The following is a 17,802-nucleotide window of genomic DNA, read 5'->3' on the forward strand; positions in this document are numbered from 1 at the left end:
TTTAGGTATCACTGAGTTATAGCTACAATGCAGTGTTCTATTGATAACACCTAACTCTTTTTTTTTTTTTTTGTAGGGCATTTTAAAATTTCCTAGTTGTTTAGTATTCCTAATAATTATTTCTGTTAAGACTTAATAAAGTGATCATGTATTAGAATAACAATTGAATTCTGTATTATTGATGCCATATTGTAGTTAAAAATTAATTTTAAAATCATAGAATACTGTATTAAAAGTTGAAATAGCTACATTCTTTCTGCAATTTGTATAAGACATATTAAGCTTAGTATAGATTAACATGTAAACCACTGTTGGTACATTTAGCTTCCAGTAACTTGTTCAAAATAATGTACTGGCCATTTGAGAACTCAAATTCAGAGAGTTTTAATTTTTCCATTAGCTTAGCTAGGTCAATAACATAATACATTAGCTTAGCTAGGTCAATAACATAATACATTAGCTTAGCTAGGTCAATAACATAATACATTAGCTTAGCTTGGACAATAACATAATACATTAGCTTAGCTAGGTCAATAACATAATACATTAGCTTAGCTAGGTCAATAACATAGTACATTAGCTTAGCTAGGCCAATAACATAGTACATTAGCTTAGCTAGGCTAATAACATAGTACATTAGCTTAGCTAGGCCAATAACATAGTACATTAGCTTAGCTAGGCCAATAACATAATACATTAGCTTAGCTAGGTCAATAACATAATACATTAGCTTAGCTAGGTCAATAACATAATACATTAGCTTAGCTAGGCCAATAACATAATTTAGCTTAGCTAGGCCAATAACATAATACATTAGCTTAGCTAGGTCAATAACATAATACATTAGCTTAGTTAGGCCAATAACATAGTACATTAGCTTAGCTAGGTCAATAACATAGTACATTAGCTTAGCTAGGTCAATAACATAGTACATTAGCTTAGCTAGGCCAGTAACATAATACACTGTTTGATTAATCTGTATACAGGTGTTTAAAATGAAAAAAATATTGGTATTTAACTTGTATATCTACTTTTAGTCTATTTATAATCACATACAGAAGTATTGGCATCCTATGGTTATTATACAAGAAGTAAAGGTAACAAATTAAGGATAAGCACTTAGTGAGCTTTAATCAGTTTTAATATTACAAAAATGCAAAATACCGCTTTCTAAAAATTTAACAAATAATCACTTAAAAAAAAAAAAAAACTTGTGTCATTTAAAATAGTTGTTCAAGACCAGATTATTGGCACCCATGCTTTATTATTTTGTATGTCTTTCTTTTGCTTTGATTACAACTTTCAGACATTTGTGATAATTCTCAACCAGTGCATTACATTTTGTTGGAGAAATCTGAGTCCATTCTATCTTACATATTTCCTTATCTCAAACAGCTTGAAGAGAGAATGCTTGCTTACAGCTTTTTTTAGGTCAGAACAAAGCAGTTCTATTAGATTGAGATCTGCTGAATGTGATAGCCATTCCAAAACTTTTATCTTTGATTTCTTTGGCTCTGTTTGATGACAGAGTTCGGATAACTACTAAACGTGAAATGGTGAAGAATCTTGATATTCCAGAGAAGAAAGAAAACATTCATCAACTAGAGGGGAAGAAGTTTAATATGAAGGCTCCTTTGTAATCCTATGTAACAAAGAGGACTCAACATATTCAATGTCTTAAATTTAAACAGGAAAGAGAAAGCAAAGGCATTCCTGGAGAAAGACCTGGCAGGCTGGAAAGGAATTCCAGAATATGAAGAAATGCATAAGGCAGTTGCTGGGTTGAAAGTTGTGAATGATTGCAGAAAGAGAGGTATTGGTCTGATTCAAACATTCAACTCTTTTATTACTAAAGACAATGATTAAAAGCAGCACCTTCTCCACACAGTTAAACTACTCCAAAAGACATTTCCGAACCACAGAAAGGAATATTGGATGTCATAAGTGATATGATAGATTGTTGTGTGATTATTATAGTTATATGCTATTCAGATATGCAGGCACTATTAAAAATTTCATTCAGTTTGCAAGTGATTTTTGCAGATTTGTTTTTTTTACTGAATAAATATTACAATAATATCTATTTTGTTTGCCCTTCCTTGTAATGTATCTTGGACTACCCTAATATTCATTCACATGAATTTCTCCAGTCCCTACACTTCTAAAACAACCCATATCACAATCAGAGCACCTCCATGTTTAACTGTAGGAACAAGATGTTCATCACCATGTATCATTATCAGAGCACCTCCGTGTTTAACTGTAGGAACAAGATGTTCAACACCATATATCATTATCAGAGCACCTCCATGTTTAACAGTAGGAACAAGATGTTCATCACCATATATCATTATCAGAGCACCTCCATGTTTAACTCTAGGAACAAGATATTCATCACCTTATTTCATTATCAGAGCACCTCCATGTTTAACTGTAGGAACAAGATGTTCATCACCATATATCATTATCAGAGCACCTCCATGTTTAACTCTAGGAACAAGATGTTCATCACCCTATTTCATTATCAGAGCACCTCCATGTTTAACTGTAAGCACAAGATGTTCATCACTCTATATCATTATCAGAGCACCTCCATGTTTAACTGTAAGCACAAGATGTTCATCACTCTATATCATTATCAGGCCATCTCCATGTTTTATTGTAAGCACAAGATGTCCATCACTCTATATCATTATCAGGCCACCTCCATGTTTAACTGTAGGAACAAGATGTTCATCACCCTATTTCATTATCAGAGCACCTCCATATTTAACTGTAAGCACAAGATGTTCATCACTATATCATTATCAGGCCACCTCCATGTTTAATTGTAAGCACAAGATGTTAGTCACTCTATATCATTATCAGGCCACCTCCATGTTTAATTGTAAGCACAAGATGTTAGTCACTCTATATCATTATCAGGCCACCTCCATGTTTAACTGTAAGCACAAGATGTTCATCACTCTATATCATTATCAGGCCACCTCCATGTTTAACTGTAAGCACAAGATGTTCATCACTATATCATTATCAGGCCACCTCCATGTTTAACTGTAAGCACAAGATGTTCGTCACTCTATATCATTATCAGGCCACCTCCATGTTTAATTGTAGGTACAAGATGTTCATCACCCTATATGAATACAACTCATTTGTCTTGACCATCAACATATGTTGACAGCCATTACCTCTTTTTCTGGCTATTAACTTTATAATGTCAATAAATTACTGTGCAGTGGTTCTCAGTTAATTAATACGTTTTAATTAGCTATATTGAGGTTCTTATACTTTTAATGAAAGGTGCTAATGATATTTTTATGTATAAATATTTAAATCATTTTAAGGACTTTAGTTTTTGTATAAAAGTTATTTGTTAATCTACCAGAAATTGTGTATTTTGGTCTTTGTCACATTAATTATAGGTTAATTCACTAATTACTTTTAGTTTACAATTTGTCTTGAATTATCTTATATAGAGTGTAGGGTGCCAGTACATCTGTTACAAAACCTACAAATGTACATCTTAATCATAAAAAGAGAAAATTATTTTTCAGATAAACACTGTTGTAAACTCGTATTTTAAATCAACAGAAATAGTTTTAAAGAGCTTGCAAGTTTTTGTGTTATTATTTTTTTCATTTTTAAGTTATTTCGGTAAAGAATATACTTGGCTTACTTATGTTGACTTATCAACTTTTAAGGTGTTTTTGCACTGGTGGAGACAGTCCCTAGTTCCCACAAGTTCAAATTAAGTATTCTTCAACCTAATGATCCTAAGACTTTCTTCAAAACAGTTAAAAAAGAGGTAAGAGTCTGATTAATGAAAATAAAATGTGTATAAGACTTTTCAAAAAAATTATAAAAAACTTAGATCATTTAAATAAAAGAATCAGTCCTGGAATTAATTCCAAGAAGCCCAAGGTTATGATTTTTTTTTTTAAACAATCAAGTGTACAAGAACAAGGAAGTTTAAGTTCCACTACTAGGTATAAAAGTTGAATATGTCATGCAGGGTATAGTTAAATTTAGAACACTTAATTTATGTTTTTATTGTTTTCCTTAAAGAGTTAAAAGCTTGTAATGAATAAAGAAATAATAATGATACATAAAATGCTAGGTATTAATGTTTTTTTTATTCATAAAAATGTATTTTTCATTTCTTTCACTTATAGTATATATTTTGCAACTGAAGGTGAGATGTTAGATCTGAGAAATACAAATTCATTAGACAAAATTGTAATTATTCTTGCTGATATTTTAGATCAAAACAAACATGAAATTAAAGTTGATGATGATAATATTATAAACTTATTAGAAATTATGAGTGTGGTCACTGTTTTCTATCTTGATTATAGTATGCCAAGCAGATATCAAGTAATTTATTGTACATAAGTCATAACATTAATCAGTTAGAGAGGGTATTTTATTTCATTTGTAATGTTGGGAAATGTTTAATGGTGATTATTCTTCATTTTTAATACCTGAAATACAATATAATAATGATACTGGTTTTTAGTTTTTAGATATATTAAGATTGACAGTTCTATAAAACATTATATGATGAAATAATTTATTAGGTCCATTAACTATATTATGGGTTTGGAAAAGTTAAACCCAAAAATTGTCTAATTTAGAGGTTACATTAATAATTGTTTTATGCTAGTATACTTGATAAAAATTTATTAATCTACAGAATAAGATGATGTTAGTGTAACACCATTTTCTCTTCTGTAAGGTGTGGCCAGTCATGGTCTAGTGGTTAACATGTAATACTTTGATCAGAGGATTCAAGGTTTAACCTATTTTATGCCACTGAATCTACTATACATTTTTGGTTGTGAGACCATGTGTTATAATTATGATAGTCAGTCTTGCTATTTGATAGAGTAGTTGCATTATATGCAGCTGGTGCTGTGGACTGGTTATCCTAATTTTGCTCAATAGATTTGAATGAGGTATAGTTGTCTCTGAACCTTAACACTGTGGCATCCAAATGGGTGTTTCTTGCTCTATGGGCAAAATTGCACCATTGAATTAAATAAATTATAAAAAATAAATTTAGTCGTTCTTTCATAAGTTTTTTAATGCTTTAGAGTTAAAATTTATTCAATAAAAAGTATTTATTTAACCTGATACATATTATAAAAAATTAATCACAAATTTTGATTTTGAGATGATTTCAGAGTAGTCTAAATGAAAACATTAGTGTTTATGAATTTCCTGAATTTATTTTTAGCATTTTTAGTTGAAATTGTTTTGTACAAAACTGCATCAGTTTGAACTTTGTAACTTCATTATAAATGTAGTTTTCTTGAATTTAATCAATCACTGTTTCTCAATCTCAATTGTCATGATGTTATATAAATTACCTACATCTCAGCTTTGAAAAGCCATAGGCTGAATTAGTGATCTAAACACATAATGAAAGTTCTTTTCTTTTTTTTTGTTCTGTTCAACTGTATAAGCCAGTTAGGCTTCCAGTTCAGTGCAGAATTATCTAGAGATCAGATCAAAGTGATAAAAGCTTAGTTTTGTGATATGATGCTAGAAGAAAAGGTGTTTGTGAACACCTGCCATGACAGTTCCAGTTCAAATTTTTTCTTCAAATTTGGATTATTATTTTATATTTCAATTGAATTATGATATTGCAGTATGATAGAGAAACAAATATTTTGTGTGAAACAAGATTGGATTGAGAATTGATAGGCTTCGTTAGATCATTTTGCACTATATAATATTAAGTTTCATTTCCCCGACAAGGCCACTGTTTGTTAGGCCTTATTGGCCTAAGTTACTGTTTGAATAAGCAGAAAATCACCAAAAAGAAATGTAAAAAAGTGTGTAAATGAAGCTTAAAACTTATTAAATATATCAAATGAAACCTTCTTATTAATAATTTAAAATGTCAGCTTACTTATAATTTAGGTGTTTTAAAATAAGTTTATGTCAGTGATCACAAAAACAGTGAAACTGTGTGCAGTGTTTTTTGAATAAAAACAATCAAAATTATAGTTTTATAAAATAAAAATTTTAATGGAATTCTGCTTTACAAGAATCTACAAAGACATAAATAGCCAGTAACTGAAAGTTACAAAAAATATAAGCATTTTGAATTTTTTCCTTAAAACATTTCACAAAGAAATTTTTTGGATTTTCAAAGCTAAGAATTCATACAAGTACCACATATATAAAAATAAGATATTTCATTTTACAGAAACTATGTATTTTGTAGATAGTTCTTCTCCAGTTCCAAACAATTCTATCCAGTATTTCTTTTTTATCAGTGCAATAAGACAAATATGACATGTGTGTTGAAACAATGCACGTAGGTGTTTCACAGTTAAGAGTTTCTGACCTGGCTTTTAAGACCATATGTTGCATAAGATGCCATTCAGGTTGAAAACATCGAATTCCCGGTATAAGATAAAATGTTGCTTATCTTTGACTTTATAATTTAGTTTTAATCATTTTATACTGAAAGAAGATTATAATTTCTGATACTTTTTGAATGAAAAGGTAGGTGTGAGAAGAAATGTTGAACAGGCTCTCTCAGTAAAACCTCTGCAGTATTTTAGCTCCTCTAGTCATTTATACTCGAACATCTGCTATTATCTTTTATTATACTAGACTTCTGGAAGTATTAATTTATTGCATTGATATTTTCAGTTTTTGTTTAGAATTTGATAGATTTTTTAATATACTATAAATTCTGCTTTTTTTATGCTATTGATATCTTTTAAATAGTAGAAGATATTTTTTAGTTTATTTCTGAACTATCTATTCATTTTGCATTTGAGGTGGTTAAAGATTTATCTTTTTTCGAATATGTGCTTCTTATGTTTTAATCTGTATTGCGAACTACATCCAGCTTTTCTTTGTCTCTCTCTTGTTTTCCATTGTTGATATGTCATGACAAGCATAATAACTGTTCTTGAAACACATTTTCTTTTCATTGTACTATGGATCTTTGTTGTCCAATTATGGGTTCTATCTCTCTACTGTTTTTATTTTTCAATTGTCTCTGTGTTAAGTTCATACTTGTTTGATTGCCTCTTTGGTAAAATTTTCCAGTAGTGTCAGTCACTTGACACTCCAATGCAATAGGCAGGCAGGGAATTCCAGCTACACTTATCTGTTGTTTTTATGTAAGGTGATTGTATTTTATTAATTGTATTATCTTTTAAGATAATGAGACCTAAATGGTGTCTCAGACTGGCATTGTTGCTGGGGCTTGTCGAGTGTGGGGCTCATTTTGTTGGGAATGTTTTGTAAAGTTCTTATGCGTTGTTGATAGATTGGTTTTGGTTGATTCTTTTTAGTCATCATGTGTGTTGTGCTAAGTGGTCTTCTTTTGGTGTCACATGGCTTGGTCAACACTGCCATGTCCTCAGAATGGCTGTTGGTTGCATGTGACCACCACCTCACTACAGTAGTTGTCACATTGAGTAATGCTAGACCATATAGGCATTTTTGAATGAAGAGATCAATTGTATGGCTAATGAACCATCACTTAAGAGCAAGAATGTTACAAGAGTATATTCAATATAACAATCTAAAGATAATGGAAGAAGCATTTTGATGAAGGAGTGTCTGTTTATTCAAAATATTTTTATGCAGTCTATTTATAAAATGCCAATTATACTTTGTACCATGAGTCACTTGCACTATGCTTCCAAGAGAAGCTGTTGTTTCCAATAACTAGGAACCTACTGTTTCAATTGACCTAGATTTGGTTTCAGCTAAGTCCAAAACCTGATGTTGGTAGTATGACTGAAGAGTGTTTTTATGTTTCTGACAGGGAGAACTATACAACTAAAGTAGATGTACAGAAGTGATTAATAACAGCCAACATCTCAAATGCAGTTATATTCACTAGATGATAATGATAATGATAAACCAGAAAGGCACTCGGAGAGTGCAACTCCACTCTCCCAATGTATTTTCATTTTGATGTAATCAACCAAAAATATACACTAAACAATTTCGTATTCTTAAAGTAGATACCAAGGATCTCTTTCTATCTCAATTTGTTCTCAAGTTTGACCATTTTTAAAATTCTAATTTATAAAGAAAGTGGTTGACCTTTAGTGTTACATTAACTTTGAACTACATTCACCAAAGTTAATTATTAGGTCACAGTGTCAAGTTTGATCAAAATTAGATGAAAACTTTTTGAATTATGTGATTGATCTTCAGTGTGACCTTGACCTCTATTCATGAAAAGTTAATCAATTGATCCTTGGGGGGAACACTCAACCTTTGTACCTAATTTGATTAAAATGAAATAAAACTTTTGAGTTATTCTGTTTATATATACAGTATTAAAAACATTATCCCTGCCATGGGGCAAGAGGGAAAAGTGCTTATCTGATGTGCATTTCTGGGTTAGCTGTGTTTTCAAATGAATATATTGTATGATGTATTGCCAAGGTTTTTCCCAAAGGTCCAGCTATTGAATAATGTTTTATGTTCTCCTAGCATAAAAAAATGAATTTATAATATTTTTTTGTAATAATCTCTGATGATTGTTACTTGTTTATTAATTTCATAATAAGGATTTATACTTCCTTCTAAACTATAAGTAAATTTAGTATGCATTTTATTTTTCATTTTGTTATTTATGTTCTGGCATGCGGATAATTACAATTTCAATACAATAATGTACCTCTTCTCACAATATAGCTTTCTTCGATTTGTACTGCCCTCCATAGGCACAAATATTTGCTTGCCACTAGCCTTAATGCTCCCACCTGCCTACACGTTTTTCATGTGGTATAGCTGCATTTTAGAAAGCAAATAAGAATGCAACAACCCTACATCAATAGGAGTGTGATCTTTTTTTTAACTTTCATTTATCATCTTTTCCATGAAGTTTCATTAATACTTCACATTGCAGTTATTTCATATAATTCTTGTGGTGTACTTATGCTCAGGAGAATTAACATGAATTCCCAGTTTCTAGTCACAACCACTACTGCTTCAGACACTGCCAATGAAGAACAGCCTACCATGGTGGCATCAGACTCAAAGTTATTGGCTGAGGAAGTTTTGGCCCTTGTTTGCTGGGAGATGGTATCTTTCATTCCAGTTGAGGGGTCTCCTGTACATCAACCACTGCTCTCCTTTCCAGGGGAGCTGGAACAGGATGATGAAGATTTGGACAGCTTTTTTCCTTCCCCTTCCTTTGCCTTGAACTCTCTTTGTCAGACAGTGGATGCACCACAACTTTTTTTTTCTCATTTTCTGGAGTTAGTATCACAGATATGTTCACCAACAACCCAATATTTTGTCCTTCCTCCTTCATCTGAAATTGGGGTCCATGCTGAACATTTCATCCAGCAATTGCACTTGGGGGTCAGCATGCCATGTTCCCCATCATTCGGAGTATCCTTTTCTGGCATGCAACAATTGGATTCGATCCTCCCTATATGGGATTCAGACCCTGAAACCTCTGCACACTATTCAAAACCACAGTTTTCTCACCTTTGTTTGACTTAAACATTTCACCTTCTTTACCTTTCTTCCATAACTTTTGTCTGAGGCTTTCTGTCATTCCCCTAAGGAGTTTTTGGCAGATTCCCATTCCCTCCTCTTATCCAAGTTGGCATACTTATTATAATTTGCCCAGTCCCTCCACATATGGCTCCTTTGTTGTTGGGACTTCTTAAGTAGGGATGCTCTTTTAACTCATGTACATGACCTCTTTACATCTCTGCATGATTTATGCTTGGCCTTCTTTTTACATCAAACTGTTTTTGGAGGTCTTTCTGTCTCATTGCAGTTGTGAGTGAAATCCGCCCATTTACATACACCATCAACAGTACTGGTGACTGTCTTGTGGGATTGGGTACAGTAGGGGCCAACTGCTTCTTTTTGCAGATACTTGGGAGTTGCTTACCACAGACCCATGGGTTTTCAGGTCTTATCAGAAGAACTATACCTTCGTTTCCTTTCAACTCCTTCCCTATCACCTTTTCCTGTTCCTTTCCTCCTTTCTTGGATCCTCTATCCAGCCAGCATTTTTCCACAGTGGTTCAGGATCTTCTCCTCAAGGGTGCTATAGAACCAGTAGTTTCTGCTCCTCCAGGCTTTTATTCCTGTCCTTTTGTGGTCCCATAGAAGACTGGGGATTGGAATCTTTTGATAGATCTCTCCAATCTGAATTGCTACATGGAAGTTCCTTGGTTCACCATGGAGTCTGTTCTTCACTTTTGACTTTTACTCTCAATCTTTAGATGATGAAGACTGATATGTCTGATGCTTACCTTCACATCACCATTTCCTCTGCATCCCATTCTATTTTCACTTTGACCACAGTTCCAGGCTCTCCCTTTTGTTTTGACCTCAACTCCCTACATTTTTTGTCAGGTGGTCAAGGCCTTTGTGCAACTTCTTCATTTGTACAGATTTGGTTTCCATTACTACATGGACAACTGGCTTCTTCTAGCTCCATCACTTTTCATCAACACACAATTTCTCCTTAGGGAAGCTGCTTGGTTGGGTTGGCTGGTCAACGTGGAGAAGTCTGTTCTTACACCGACTCAATAACTTGTTCCTCTTGGGGTATTCTTCAATTCCAATCTCAGTTGCACCCAGCCTTCTTCCCTTCGACTGCATTCCATGGAGCTTCTGATTCAGAAGGCTCAATCCTCACCTATTCTACCTGCAGGAGAAGTTTTTTCTCTTTGGGAACTTGAGCTTCCTTGGAGGCCTTATTCCCCTTGGCTGGACTCGCACTAGGTCTCCTCATTGGATACTTCAAGATTAGTGGAACCTCATCAGGGATCCCTTGGATTATGCCATTTCCCTTACTCCTTTCCACCAAACTGATTTTGCCTGGTGGCTGGACAGGGACAACACATTCGCTGGTGTCCCTCTTCCTCGACCAGAGGTGCATCTTTTTATGGATGCTTCCCTGTTGGGCTGAGGGGCATATTGCATTGCCCAAGAAATCTCGGGCCATTGATCATTAGTTGAGTTGACTTTCCATATCAATCTTTTGGAACTTTGGGCAGTTTGTCAGGCAATGACTCTTTTTCCTGATGGCTTTAAGAGGCAAAACAGTAATGATCTATTCTGACAACTCGACAGTTGTCTCTTACATCCCTTGGCAAAGGGGCACTCAGTCACGATACCTGTGTTTTAACACATTGAACATCCTGTTCTGGGCCCAAATCCATTGCATTTGTCTGCTGGATTGTCATATCTCTGGTGCTCTCAATCCTGTTGCTGATCATTTAACCTGTTCCAACAAGAATATCTCCACAGAGTGGTCCCTCAACCCTCAGGTTTTCAAATGGCTATGCTCTCAGTTGGTACTTCCCAGCTGGATGCTTTTGTCACCCACCTGTACTCCAAACTACTTCTGTTTTGGTCCCCTGTTTCTCATCCTTCAGCTTTGGCAATAGATGCCCTCAATCAAGATTGGATGGGCCTTTATATTTATATCTATTCCTCACCCCATTTGTCTTCTTCCCAAGGACCTATCCATTGTCCAAAACCACTCCATGTTAGATCCTTCTGATGGCCTCATACTGGCTAGCTCAACCTTGGTTCTCAGAACTTCTCCATCTTCAGTTGTCACCTCTTCCTCTTTCCAATTCCCTACTTCATCAACCTCATTTGGTGGTGCTTCATCCATCCATCCACACACTCCAACTTCATGCGTGGATTTTGTCCTGTCCTTTGCGAGAGATTACTGATTTTCCACACAGGTAGTGTCTTTTCTTTCCCACTCTTTCTGCCTCTCTTTTATGTCAGTATACCAGCATAAGTCTCATATTTTCACCATTGGTCTCTCCATTGGGGTTAAACCACTTCCTCACATTTCTGAATTTTATACTTGGCTTTTTGACAGTAGTATTTCTTTTTTGACCATTGCTGGTTATAGAGCTGTGTTATCCTCTAAATTTCATTTTTTTTTCATTTCGCCATGTTCTTCCCTTTCTTGTTATTTCCTCATGTTTCGATCTTTTTGTCTCCATCATCTAAAGAATATACCTGGTTCAGATGTGGTGTGGTCTCCCACCAGTGTGTTTCCTCTATATTGAGATGGCACACTCCTTGGGTACTCTTGAGAAGATTTTTATAAGGGGGCTTTTCTAGTTAACTTTTACACCAGGCCCTCCTCGTGGTCAATGTGGGATTTTAGCTAGTTTGTAAGAGGAGGTAATTTATCATATTGGAAGTAAATATATTCCTGCACTGAAAATATATTTGCAATAGATATTTACCTCCTCTCAAACTTCCTATCCACCCTCCTTACTTCTGGTGTGTTTTTTATTCCTAATGTTATGGTGAAGATTGGGTTTTGCTGCATAGAGGGAGTCGGCTATGCTTAGAGGGTGTGTCACACTCCTGTTGGTAGAGAGTTGTTGAATGCTACAGGTAGGTGGGAGCATAAAGACTAATGGAAAGCAAAAATTTGTGCATGTAGAGGGCATCACTAATTGAGGAAAGCTATTTTGTAAGTAGAGGTAAGTATCTATTGGAAATATATTTTCAGTGTAGGAAAATATTAACATTAGGAATTGTCACAACAGAATTAAATAAGTTTGGTTTCTACTTCTCCTATGACTTATAAGATTGACCAGGTAAATGAAACACGAGGAAAGCAGATGAATTACTCTGTTGTTTTTCATGTGTATTACAAAAAGTAATGTAACGATAATCAACAAATATTTTTTTAACTAACATGAAAATAGTTGGGTATAAATTTTTTAAATCCCACTTGCATTGCTAACCTATGAGTCAACTATTTATGAGAAATGCTAGTTTTATCTTATGAGTGGGAGAGAAGAATATGTTTAAAACAATTTTATTAAAAAATTAGAGATACTGAATAGGAGTTTTAATTTTTGCAAAAGAGTTCAGTTAGGGACATTTTTTGTTTGTTAAATAGATGGAGCTCCTTCGATCATCTCTGCCAGAAGGAATTATTGTCAAAGCGTTTGAAGACAGAATGGTAACTCATTAGAAACAAACATAATGTCATTACATGTTTTAATAACTTAAACATTTACAACATTATTCAGTTTTATATGGATATCTAAAGTAGGTTTAAAATTCTTATTTTAGTGAAGTAGAAGTCAAAATGCCTTATTGATGTTGAAGTATTTTGTATCTTTTATTATTTTCCTGAGATTTATTAAAATATACATTTAATTGTAATCTTAAACTCTTATCAATAGGAAGTTTCCAGCTCCCAAACATTTTGTTTTATTTTACTGCAAACTTTCAGCCTCTTACCTTCTTCAGGAAGACTTTACATAGAATTTTTCACAATAAGATAATTTAATAGTCAACACTATTGATACAATAATATAAACTTAAAATATGGCCTTGAGTGAAACAAAAATGTAGGAAAGTTGTAACACAGTAAACTGTTTTTAAAATTACAATATATTCTCATAAATTTTATGTATACACACAGTGCATGGGAGAAACTTACCAACAGGAAAATAAACATAATGCATCACGTTAAAAATGTTTTACTCAAGTAAAATCTGTGTAGACTGGAGATAAAAATATTTAGTAATAGTTCCAAAAATTGTACATTACATTTTTCAGCACAAAGAATTTTCCATATGTTTTATTAAAATAACCCAACAATTTTTAATAGGGTGTCTAAAGATTCAGTACTCTATGATGTAGACCGCTTTAATGTTCTTTAATGTTTTTATTTTTTCATATTCTGTTTTCTGCCAGGAATTTGATATTTGTCAGAATGATGTTTTTAGTTGTTGGTTTTATCATGAAAAGTCACAGTAGATATGTGAGATAAGGAATTATATTTGTATTTCCTTATGGTTTTGTTTACTGTTCATTTATTACTCTTTCTATCACTGAGTTAAGCTGTGAATTTTTAGTTACATTTAAATGATGAGTCACCTTCTAGCTGATAACATTGATTTTGTAGTTGTGTAAATACATAATATTATTTTGGAATTAGGTTTTTCTTCTGGTTCTTTTTCCTAATACCTTTATTTATTGAAATAATTAATAACCCTGATATTTATGATATTGTTCTTTAATATTAGTAGAAAGTCCTGGTCAGACACATATTTATCAATTCTGTTTTAGGGAGATATAAATCTTATATTCTATCTGTTTGAAAGTTTGAATTTTTTATTTCTGTGGTTGTTAAAGTTTAATAAACAGGTTGTAGTGGCTACTTATTTGTGGATTAGTCCATTACAGATATTTTAATGTTACAATTCTGATGTTCCTTTAGTTCTTAGAAAGATTTGCATAGAATGAGTTGGTCTGGGTGTGAGCTTAGAAAAAACATCCTGTAATTAAAGAGCATTAATATCATTGATTTGGTTTTATATTTGCTTCTTAGTTTCTTCCTCAAGTACTTGGTGTGTTCCAACACTTTCTTGTTTGTTTAACTGAATGTGCATGGGGTAGTCCATTAGACTGACCCCATATCGAAGAAGGAATGTTAACTGTAATTGCAAATTTGCTATGTGTGTCTACACAAAATATAAAAAGTTTTTATAAAATGTACATATCTGTTGTACACAAAAAAATCTGTATGTTACAAAAGTATTTGTACTCAAGATGTGTCTGTGAATCAATGATGTAAATCTGATTCAGACTCTGACAAGTTGGTATGCAAGATGATGTTCATACTTTTATCCATTGTACAATTTGAATATTGCATTTGCATAACTTCTAGAACCTCCAAAACACATATCTACAGTTTGTTTCAGTATCTGTATATTTCATCTCGTATTTACTCTCTTCCACCATGAACTATCACTAAATTAGTAATATAGGGTAAAATGAATAGTTGATAACTCTGTAAATGGTCATGGCATGTGCCCTTTGACCACCACCTGTGCACGTAGGATTAATATTTTGGAAGGAAAATATTGGCTCTTGTTTCAGACTTTTTCTGTTTATTTAGAGGGAGAATCTTATTCTTTCTTTTAGATTTCATTGATCTTATTTAAGTCTGACTTCTATAAAACTGAAGTAAATGAGAATCTAACATTTTTCTTCCTGTATTACACTTTCTATATTATGTTTTGTGATCTCTCTTCAGGATCTTTATTCAGTAATGATAAAAGGACCAAAACGCACACCGTACGAGGATGGTCTTTTTTTCTTTGACGTCCAACTACCTGCAGATTACCCTAATAATCCACCTCTTTGTCATTACATATCATATTGTTCTGACAGATTAAATCCAAATCTCTATGAAGGAGGAAAAGTCTGTGTTAGTTTGCTGGGAACTTGGGCAGGAAAGGTTATAAGCTACTGTTTTTGTAATTTTAATACTTCTTTTTAGGTAAAGAAAAATATGTTTTTAAATATTTGCCATGTATTACTGGTTTTAACTTAAATGATATAAATATTTTACAAGCTTTTATTTTGATGACTAGCATTCAGAAATCCTTATATGACCTAATATTAAATGCAGTAAAATATTACACAAGAAACTTAATAAATAAAGTAGAAAAACAGCTGTTTGTCTGTGTGTTTAATGTCAAGCTTAATAAAATTTCTTTAAGAGCTGTGGACCTGTAAAAATTTTGTTTGAGAAGTTCAAAAACTAGTATTTTGTTTATTTTATAAACTAATCAAAATTAAAAGGATTTGGATATTTCCAATTTAAAGTGATTTGTATGTTTCTTTTCAAAAGAGAGTTTATTGTTTCAAAATGTTGCATACAATTGGTTAGTTTGTGTACTCTTAATTATGTGAATCTAACTGTATACAGTGTAAATATGTCACATTCAAAGTGTTCTGTTAATGTTTTGCTTGTTTGTTTTGTCTTTTTTTTTTAACATTTGCATGACTTATATGAGTTTGATAGTTTTTGTAATTCTTATCAATTTATATTTCTTCTCTGTTACTTTGAGTTTTGTTGTAATGAAAGACAGTCTTCATTCACAGGGTACAGAAGTTTGGTCTTCCAAAACTTCTAATCTGCTTCAAGTAATTGTATCAATTCAAGGTAAATACTTCACAAATTCTGAATTTAATTTTATATTTGCTAACTGATCATAGAGTAATAAAATCCTGTTTTCTTTACTAAAAACATCAAAAGAAATAGAAACTTATTACAAAAATATATTAAAAAGAGCTTAGAAATGGAAAAATTCAAACTATTTACCAAAATGAAAATAAATCGTTAGGGCAAATTTATGCCAGTTTAAATGATCTGTAAAAAAAGGCTGAGGTTTAAGTAATTTTTTAATATCCAATAGGCCTTATACTAGTAGCTGAACCTTATTACAATGAAGCTGGCTATGAGAGACAACGTGGAACCCAGCAAGGCAAAGAAAATAGTAGAATGTATAATGAAATGGTCATCTTGAAACTTATTCAGGTAAGTTAAAGAAATAACTCTTTTTTTTTTTTTAATCAGCAGGTTTAAAAATAAAATTCAGTATTAAAATGTAATGTCTGTACCTTTTATTGGAAGAGAAATAATAATGCTGTTAAGTTTACATTTTTTCTAGTAAATTTAGAAGAAAGTACCATCTTATTTATCTCCAGCCAGTAGAACTATTTCTCAGTTTACCAAAAGGTACAAGGAATGCCATCAGTATTTTTATGTGGTTTCAGTTTGTTTAATATTAATTTTTTTATTTAGAAATAATTATCTCAAAGCTGAAAGGTTTTATGCTTTTCACTCATTGAGTTGCTGAAAAATTATATTAATAGGTCAGCTGGTTTATATAATGGAGCACAAAATCTGATTTTACAAATGCCGTTATATTATAATTCATTCAGAGCATGTTTGTGTGGTAATCCATTGTTTTTCCTTCTTCCTCAAGCATGAATTGAACCCAGCACCTCTTACATGCTAGATGAGTGCTCTATAAGTGAGTTAAAGGGTTAACCCACTAGCAGTTTTTAATAAGGCACTTTGAAAAAAAACTAGCTCATTCTTCTCCATGTTAGGTATCAATTTTTCTGTGGTAATCTAAATTTTGTATCTCCTGATCTCAGGATTGAATCCAGAATTACTTGCATGCTACGCAAGTGACAAGTGCTTTGCCAAGTTTTTTTTAAAGAATTACCTCATTAGTGCTTTGCTAGTTTTTAACAACTCAGACCTCCATATTTAGTTATTTTAATTTTTTCATCATAACTTTGAAATGGGCTACAGAGATGAATGATTATTACTGAAGATACCCAGATCAGTCAGTTACTTGTAATGTTGCTAAGTGTATACCAACCCACAGGTTTTGTAAAGCTGCTCACCCGTATAAGTAGTGCTTGGTGTAAAATCACCAAACGTATATTATATTTCTCTAAATTGCAAATGATATGTGGAACCTCTAAATAAAGTCATTTTTTTGTTCTACTTTGAACATGTATTCATCTGTATAAATTGTATATACTAGTTGCATGTTGATTGCTACATCATAAATATTAGTTGTTCTGGACTTCCCAGCATGCATATACCAGTTCCTGCTTTTGACGGTGGTAATCACTTGTGTGAGTTTGTTTTATATTATTACGACAGCGGAAGTCACGTGACACTGGTAACATGTCATGAGATTCTCAAAAGATCTTGACTTTTCCTGGCAACTCTCATCTTTTCTAGGTGCCCTCTTTTTTGTATATAAGCCCAGCAAATAAAGCGGAGATATAATTGCAGATAGATAGATATATATAGAGACAGATAATTGAGTCAAGCATGCCGTAGTGACCCTAAGTAAAGTGCGTGAATCGTTGTGAATTATAGCATGTGTTTAAGTTAAAGTGACTGTGGAAATTCTGTGTATTGCAAAGTTGTATTGAGAAAGAATAAACTAGTTATTTAAGAAAGGACTT

At 32.7% G+C, this 17,802-nt stretch overlaps 1 protein-coding gene across 1 annotated transcript in view; it reads left to right on the forward strand.

Annotated features, from left to right (window-relative positions):
* Positions 1–17,802, forward strand: part of LOC106460805 ((E3-independent) E2 ubiquitin-conjugating enzyme UBE2O-like) — a 93,538-nt gene that overhangs the window by 68,151 nt on the left and 7,585 nt on the right. The window contains exons 16-20 of the mRNA XM_013920545.2: positions 3,705–3,808; positions 12,905–12,967; positions 15,056–15,259; positions 15,910–15,970; positions 16,224–16,345. Of these exons, the coding sequence (XP_013775999.1) occupies positions 3,705–3,808; positions 12,905–12,967; positions 15,056–15,259; positions 15,910–15,970; positions 16,224–16,345 (554 nt within the window). The remainder of the gene's footprint in view (positions 1–3,704; positions 3,809–12,904; positions 12,968–15,055; positions 15,260–15,909; positions 15,971–16,223; positions 16,346–17,802) is intronic.

This window comes from Limulus polyphemus, unplaced genomic scaffold, assembly GCF_000517525.1.
Source record: "Limulus polyphemus unplaced genomic scaffold, Limulus_polyphemus-2.1.2 Scaffold839, whole genome shotgun sequence".
NCBI classification, from domain to species: domain Eukaryota; kingdom Metazoa; phylum Arthropoda; class Merostomata; order Xiphosura; family Limulidae; genus Limulus; species Limulus polyphemus.